The sequence below is a fragment of the Mastomys coucha genome, chromosome X (assembly GCF_008632895.1).
Source record: "Mastomys coucha isolate ucsf_1 chromosome X, UCSF_Mcou_1, whole genome shotgun sequence".
Lineage (NCBI taxonomy): Eukaryota > Metazoa > Chordata > Mammalia > Rodentia > Muridae > Mastomys > Mastomys coucha.
In genome coordinates this window covers 77,091,097-77,099,649 of record NC_045030.1, presented here as the reverse complement: position 1 = coordinate 77,099,649, position 8,553 = coordinate 77,091,097, and the positions used below count along the sequence as shown (strand labels likewise).

General features: G+C 42.0%; 2 protein-coding genes across 5 annotated transcripts in view; one reads left to right on the top strand and one right to left on the bottom strand.

Annotated features, from left to right (window-relative positions):
- Mpp1 (membrane palmitoylated protein 1) overlaps positions 1-8,553 on the top strand; it is a 144,000-nt gene that overhangs the window by 56,545 nt on the left and 78,902 nt on the right. The gene's annotated exons all lie outside the window — the stretch shown is intronic.
- Positions 6,953-8,553, bottom strand: part of Dkc1 (dyskerin pseudouridine synthase 1) — an 87,300-nt gene continuing 85,699 nt past the window's right edge. For all 4 annotated transcript variants that reach the window (XM_031364670.1, XM_031364673.1, XM_031364666.1 and 1 more), the window contains 2 exons: positions 7,787-7,921; positions 6,953-7,411 (listed from right to left, as the gene is read on the bottom strand). In XM_031364670.1, the coding sequence (XP_031220530.1) occupies positions 7,220-7,411; positions 7,787-7,921 (327 nt within the window). In that variant the 3' untranslated portion in view covers positions 6,953-7,219. The remainder of the gene's footprint in view (positions 7,412-7,786; positions 7,922-8,553) is intronic.

Genomic DNA, 8,553 nt, shown 5'->3' with positions numbered 1-8,553 from the left:
ACAGAGCATGCAGACTGCATTGATGTGGTCAGAGAGTCTAGGGCTTGTTGCCCCACCATCTGGGTCACACAGACTCTGGGCAGGTGGGCACCCCCTCTGTGGGGCTTCAGGCTGCACAAGCCACTTGGCGTCCACCCAGAGTGGCTACAGACTAAGGTCTGTAGGGGAAGCGGACCATGGAGCCACTGCTTGTTGGGCCGTTAGCTCCTTGGAGTTCCAGAATGGCACTGGGTTTGCTAGAAACTTCTGGGTTGGTTCCATGGTACTCAGGTCACTGCTTTTTCCTGCCCTGTGTTACTCAGAGGATATGGGGTGCAGAGTCGAGGGATGGATGGGACGCCATGGGGTGTGAGCATGTCCCTGGGGAGGAGGAAGTGACCTTCTGCACGCCAGATATGAGGGACCTTCAGGCAAGAGACAGGAAGTGAAGTTGTTGAGGCAGTGGGATGACTGAGAGTGAAGTATAAAAAGCATTGTGATGACTGTGAGTGAAGCCCTGCATAGCCTGAGCTTCTATCCCCATAGGCGGTCCTAGTAAGTACAGGAACAGAGCTCTCAGATGGGAGGAGCAGGCAGCTGACTAGCCTGAACTGGGATGGTGGGTTCTGCCTCAGGGCAGGGCTGGGTAACATTCCTCTTGGAGCACAGGTGCAAATGCTAATGAGGTGCAAACCACTCCTGAGATCTGGAAAAGGCATGGCCCTAGACAGGAAGCCGAGTTTAAACTTGAGGAGGGGTGAGACTCCCTGGCCAATCAAGGGTACCAGTTTGACCTGCCAGTCAGAAAAGGAGGCGGGATCTTCCAGGTGCCTTTCTGCAAGTTTGCTGGGGCTATGCAGCCTTAAATGGTTCTTGATGTCCTGCTCTGAGTTCTGCTGTTGGATGCTATGATCAGACCTCAAGTAATCTCTGAAATCAAGACATGGTGAGCACAGGGTCACTGACTACAATGTGTGGGGGCAGATGATTCAGCAGTGGGAGCTGGGGTGGTGGGTTCCCTCTGGGACTTGATGGGAAGCATCAGCCAGATGTGACCACTATGAGGTCCCTTGTGGTGCTCCTCACGTGTTACATCAGGTGGTGACCTCAGAGTAACTTCAATATTATGGCTGATCCTGAATCTGCCCAAGATATTTGGAGCATTGGCTTGCTTGTAGAAACATCATGGGTGGTTTCTTTGAATCTGCAGCACATGTGTCTAAACACTTTTCTCTTTTATACTCTACATTGAGAAGACAGGTGAAAACCTAATAGGCCTGCTTTCATACGTTACTTGTTTGGATTAATTTTTTCTGTTTCAGTGTTTAAATTTTACCTTTATATCTTTAGTGTTTTGATTATTATGTGGCAAAGAGACTTTTTCCCAGCCAGTCTATTTGTATGCTTCTTGTACCTTAATAGGCATCTTCTTCTTTAGTTTAGGAAAAATTTCACTTATGATTTTATTGAGAATATTTGTTTAGACCTTTGAGCTGATTTCTTCTATTCCAATCATTTGTAGTCTTTGTGTTTTCATGTTTCAGAGTTCCTGGTTTTTAGTGCCAGGAATCTTTTAGAATCCACAGTTTTTTTCACTTATGTGTCCATTTTTATATATTCATCTTTAATGCCTGAGATTCTCTCTTCCTTTCCTGTTCTGTGTGTGAATCTTGGGTGGTTGGGTATAGTAGTCAGTGTACAGGAAATTTAAATGATCTTCTCTAAGGGACTTAGGAAATGCACAAGTCATCACCTGCCTCCATCCTTGCTGCTGTTGCAATGTGTGCTTTTATATGTGGACCACCAGCTACAGCAGCTATCTATTTTGTTACCTGTATCTGTTCTCTGCACATGCCCCATCTCTATTCAGTTTCCCTACTCTTGTGGCTCACTCTGCTCCCTGTCTGTGTGTGCCTGTCTGCAGATCTCCTTGTGTACCTCTATCCCTTCTCCAGGTTCTCACTCCTTTTCCTTCTCCTAGGCAACCTCTTTTGCATGATATCTGTTGCATGTTTTAATATCCCAGGACCTTCTGTGATAGGTTGCTTGGATTTTTAGGGAATTATTTTCTTGCCTGTTATTCACTATGCTCATATGCTGGTGTGTAGCTACCTGGGTCTGAAGTGATTATTGGTCAAGGTAGTGGTTTCTGGGTTTGTCTTGTTTGGGTGGGAGTTTTGTTCCTGGGTTACTGCTTGATGTCTGGATTTAGAGAGAGTGTTGGCTGACTGATGTCTCTTTCACTGACCTGGTTGAAGGGTATGCCCAAGAAGGGATACTTGATAATGTTAAAAGCTGGGAGAATAGGGTGGCCGGAAGAGATGATCTTAGCAATCCAACAGGAGACATAAATAGTTAGGACAGAGGTTAAGCTGCCTGGGGTATTTAGTACAGTGTTTCTGAGTGAAAGTGATGAAAGCCTTTCTTTATCCTCACACAGGAGCTGGTGGGGTTGGTTGGAGCCATATTAAGAATGCTCTGCTCAGTCAGAATCCAGAGAAGTTTGTACACCCTGCCCCATGTAAGTATTTCTCAGTTGCTTTGGAGGGGAACATTATGGCTAAGGGTCAGGCAGAAATGTCCTGTTACAAAATTTAGAATCAGTGTTTTTCTGAAATGTCACATGGTCTTTTTCTTTTTGTTTGTTTGTTTTTTGTTTTGTTGTTGTTGTTTTTGTTTTTTTCAAGACAGGGTTCCTCTGTATAGCCCTGGCTGTCCTGGAACTCACTCTGTAGACCAGCCTGGCCTCGAACTCAGAAATCCACCTGTCTCTGCCTCCCAAGTGCTGGGATTAAAGGCATGTGCCACCACTGCCTGGTGGTCTTGTTCTTGTTGTTTTATTTCTAATGTTTAATCATGAAAACTGAAAATTTGGGGTGGGAGGCTGGGGATATAACTCTGTCTGTAGAGTTCTTGGAAAATATGGGTTCCTGATTTCAATCTTTGGAATACACATTGAAGAGCCTAGGAAGAGAGAGAGAGAGAGAGAGAGAGAGAGGAAGAGAGAGAGAGAGAGAGAGAGAGAGAGAGAGAGAGAGAGAGAGAGAGAGAAAGTCACACACAAAACACTAAATATTTGGAAATGTAGTACATATTTATAGGGCTGAGGAGATGGCTGCTAACCCTGACATGAATTTAATCCGCAGAGCCCACATGATAGTAGAACTGACTCCTACAGGTTGACCTCTGACTTTCATATGAACATCATGGCATATATATACACACACACATACACACACACACACCTTACCAGGCTTTTCAATATGCAAGTTGAGAGGAATGAATCATTTTAGAGACAAGTAGCTGCTGTGGAAGGTAAAGGAGATGGTTCATCATAGGATAAAAAGAGGCTGGGAATATGTAATTTATCTCTGTACTAGAATGTCACTCTTAACCTTTTAACTTTTGAAAAGAATTATTTATTACTCAGTATTATTATGCAGTATTATTATGCAGTGTACTCATACCAAAGCATGTGTGTGTGTGTGTGTATGTGTATGTGTATGTGTGCGCACACTCATTTCATAGCATGTGTATGGAGGTCAGAATACAATTTATATGAGTCAGTTCTTTCCTTCCACATGGTTCCAGGTTCTCAGGTTATGAGCCTTCTGTGGTAAATGCTGATTAATTACCACCCCCAAAATTTTAACTTTTTAACAAAATGTTTAAACTAAACCATTGTTTTCTTTCCATGTCATAAAAACAAAAGAGTGCTGGAGAGATGGGAGGGTGGGTATATTGTATCTGTACTACCTTCCAGCACCAATCCTTCAGTTTATGAGAAAAACTTCTGTATTATATTATCTGCCCCAAAGATGGGTAGAATTTCCATATAGACACTTTGGGCCTAGACACTAAAAGATAGCAAGGACCAAGAGCTTATCAAGGATTTGAGTTCTTATACACAGATACAACACAGCCACCAAAGAAGAGTGAGGAAGATGGGAAGGAGTTTCACTTCATCTCAACAGAGGAGATGACAAAGAACATCTCTGCCAATGAGTTCTTGGAGTTTGGCAGCTATCAGGGCAACATGTTTGGCACCAAATTTGAAACAGTGCACCAGATTCATAAGCAGGACAAGATTGCCATCCTTGACATTGAGCCCCAGGTGGGTAGGCATAAAAGGGCGGGAACAATGTAATGAGGGAATTGGGTGATGAAAAGTAGAGCTCCTAGAAATCTGGGCTCAGGCTTGCTTCCTAAAGTTTTAGTAGGGTCAGCATGATACAGATTGGTATTGGGACTTAACACTTATTAGAAGGAATACAATCTGACAAACAACTGGGTTGTTTCTCCTTTTCTTTTCTTTTTCTAGACCCTGAAGACTGTTCAGACAGCTGAGCTTTCACTTTTCATTGTGTTCATTGCACCTACTGACCAGGGCACTCAGGTGGGAAAGGGGTCATAGGTGGGGGGTCCACACCTAGGTCATTGTCAACTTTTTTCCAAGGAGATATGTTATTAAAGAATTCAAGTCTAGTCATAGTGCTGAATGATTGATACAGTTCTAATGGCTGAGATGGACAGTTAGATAAATTCTGATATGATGTATACTTATGTGAAGCAAGCAGAGGGAGCTGTGAAGGACAGACATAGTATTAGATCCACCACAGGGTGCAGTGTGGCTACAATGGGAAAGGAGCCTGCTTGTAAAAGTGGCTGTTTCCTCTATAACACATCATTCATAACATTTTTAAAAGAATTGGTTAACATTCTAGAAGAATGATATTTCACTTTCTTTTACCATAAAAGATTGTTTCTTACTAATGAGGATCACAATTCCAGTAATTGAGAGGTGAAAGGAAGAGGATCAGTTCAAGGCCAGTCTGGAGTTCAAAGGCAGTCAAGCAAATAAGACTGCCGTTTATTTAAAGTTATTTGTATTGATTATGTATTTGGCTGTATCTTTAGCTCATGTTTCCATTGAGTTAGTGACTTCATCTATTTCTAAGAACTCTATATTATGGTACTTCACTGTAATAACAGTTACAAATATCGCCACTACCACTATGGCATGTATTTCTCTATACATTTGCCTTTATGTAGTTAACTGACTATTGGAGCCAGAGGCCTGAGACTGTCAATAACCATTCTCCTTTTCCTTGGATTACAGCTCTAGTAGTTGTTAAAATGGCTTTTCCATGAACAAAGGGCTAAAACTAAGAGGATGATGCTAGTGAAGGCTGTGCTAGGTAATTAGGGTTAGTTTGGCATAGTGGTCCTCAACCCCTTTGGCAAACATTAGTATGTAGTGTTCTTAATTAGTTGTCCAGCAGATGCCAGGCCACAGGATGGATCACCACCATGGAAAAATAGATGGGGAACCAGTTAATGTAAACAATACTTGTTTAAATCTTCCCTTTGCTGCTGTGATTTGGGACTGCTGTTTCATCTATGGCTTTCTTCTTTGCAGAAGGACTCTGAGGCCATTTGTAGTGCCTGTCTCCTGGGTTTACTAAGCTTATAGAATTGGCAAACATGTTCAAACCAGCATTTGGAATGCCACCACCCTTGCTTAAGCCAAAAGGGTTGCTTCAAATTCTAGCTCTCTGTAACTGTCCCAAGTATGTCTTCTCACTCAGGCTCCTAAAGGGGTGAAGTTTTTCTACTATCTAGATTTCAAAATCATCTCTGGAAATTGGCCATAGGAATAACCAAATGCAACTGCTGCACAGAAAAACCAACTGTCCCCTCTCCTTCTGAAAGCCTGAGCTCCTTTGCTTTCAACTATAGAATGTGTTTTTACTCTGGAACAAGTATTTTCTGAAACTTTCTAAAATGCCAAAATCAAACAGCTGTACAATAGAATGTCTGCTGTAGGGAAACCTTCCAAAGCAATAAAAATGCCTCTGTGTCAAGGTACCAGTGATCCTGTAACTCCATTCCCATCTGAACCACAATCCCCTAAAAATTCAAGTGTTTTATCTTCTTAAACCTTCCAGACAATTGTATCAACCTAAGATCTCTGGGAATTACAGCTGAGGTTCTTTACAACGGTGTCCTTAGAAAAACCTGTCACTGCCTCTATAGGTCTCTAAGGGCTGGTGATCACAATGCATTCCATACCTGCCTATGCCCAGGTTCAGACATCTGCAGTATTAACAATTTCCCCTAAAACTTCTGCTTATATTCATAATTTTGAGCACATATTTAAGCAATCCTGGGCTATGTCACAAGAAAAATCCCCCACCCACACACACGCTTTCACTGATCTGCAGCCAACATCAAAACTGACAGTGTCCTACTTGGGATACCTCCATCTTTTTCACAAGCCCATCTAACCGCCAGTACACACTACACAATAGACCTACCCCTTCCCTGTTTTCTGAAAAACCCTGAATTAGTAATGATCTCCCTGAGAGCAGATGACTGCAGATAATAGGCCCCAATGACAATGTAAGAAAGACTCAGAATTTAAAAATGCATATTCCAAATTCGACACAAACCCAAATTTTGAACAAAAATATCTCATTTTAGCTATGCCAGTTTGAGATTAGCAATTAGTAAATCTAACAGGAATACTTTTAAAAAGCTGCAAATTACATTCTCCCAGCAATGAACAATTCCATTCTTTAAAAGAAAACAGGAAGGTATAGGAATGCTTTCGGTTCCATAAGAAACTTGTGGGGTTTTTTTGTTTGTTTTCTGGTTTTTTTTTTTTTGAGACAGGGTTTCTCTCTGCAGTCCTGGAACTCACTCTGTAGACCAGGCTGGCCTTGAACTGAGAAATCCGCCTGCCTCTGTCTCCCAAGTGCTGGGATTAAAGGTGTGTGTCAACACCGCCTGGCAAAACTTGTGTTTCTTATGGAATTGGAGAAATCCTGTTACACAAAGCAATACAGAGTACTAGCATAAACACAATACCAGGCCAGCAAGGTCAATACCTAAATAGAGCAGTCCTCACATGACACTGGAGATAAGATTTCCTCAGTGATCATAGTTCAATTACATTCTTTTTTTACTCACAGAAGGATCTATACCATTTTATTTAGCAGATTTAATTTTTACAAACTTTTAAAAAAAGCAAAGTAGGATAGGACTACCTATGGCATTGTTGAAAATGGTCATTAGTAAGTAGCTACAGGTAGTTACTAGGCAGTGCCATGTCTAAAGGTGTGGCTTCCTCAAACAAGCAAAGGTGTTGGTGGCAAAGGCCTGATTTCTCATATCCTTAAACAGGACAGGATGGGATGAGATGGCCACACCAGTAAACCACTGAGGTCACAAGTGGTAGCTAAGAATGTATCAGAACTTTCGACTCTGTTTGGGACCTCTGTTCTACTCCCTTCACAAAAAGGTTTTTCAATAAGATGTTTATTTCTCCTCCCAGTTGGACATAATGCTTCAAGAAGTGGCTTGTACTATTCAGATTCTCTTCCACACCTTTTAATTTCTTCTTCTTTTTCTTTTTGGAGGTGTCATTGTCCTAAAGAAAGAGAAAGTAAAAGTAAGTTCAATGTACCCACTGACAAAACACGACTACTGTTCCCAAAGGAAATTTGGCAAATGGCACAGTCAAGTCTGTTCAAAAATCTAAGGACATTTGGGCTTAAACAAATTTTGCCTGTGACCTTAGAGAGGTCTACTTATATATCTTCCCTACCCAGCAGCCACATAATTCAACCTAAATCCATTGTTCTGAAATGCTCGGTGCCCCTACTTCTGTCCAAGAAGGCAGACATGGCAAATCCAGAACACAGGGCAGCAAGCACCAAAAGAGGCCATGGTAAGAACCCCACTCTTGCACAATTCTTGTCAAAGACTCAGCCAGCACAAAGGCATACCCAGGGTTCACACATACCCCATCTCCAGCCTCGCCCCCACTTTCTAGCACTGTTTTGGGCTTTTTATCCTTTTTATTCTTCTTCTTTTCCTGCTTCAACTTGTGAACTGTTGGAGGGCTCTCATCACTTTCACTCTCACTATCCCGCTTCCTCTACATTAAAAAAAACAAAAACAAAAAACACATGAATTTAGAAATGTGGGAAGTTACCAAGAATGATTCCAAGTATATCCAATGTTTTCTTTTGTTTTTGTTTTTCTTGTTGTTGTTGTTTGAAACAGGGTTTCTCTATGTAGGCCTGGCTGTCCTGGAACTCACTCTGTAGACCTGGCTGGCCTTGAACTCAGAAATCCCCTGCCTCTGCCTCCCAAGTGCTGGGATTAAAGGCATGTGCCACCACTGCTCAGCTATCCAATGGTTTTGTGTCTATATCCTTAAATAGTGCAGTATTTCACTAAATAAAAGTATAGTAAACCATGGGGCATGATGAGTGTGCCAAAGCAGGTTTGCGTATAGAAAAGCCTGAGAAATTGTCTCAGTGAACCAAAAGGTAGTAGTGCTCCCTCAGGTGCTCTTTGACAATTTACAAGTTCCACCCACATAGCTCACTCAAAATTCTAACTGCAAACATACTATTGGGGGCTCTAATGACAGTAGCCCTCAGACTTGAGAATCTAAGTTACTACCACATGCTTCACCTTTGTCCTTTAAACAGTGACTGGACTGGATGTATTTTTTTGTGTCTGACAATTCTGTTCCTGCTTAATTTTGTAGAGGCCTCTGCT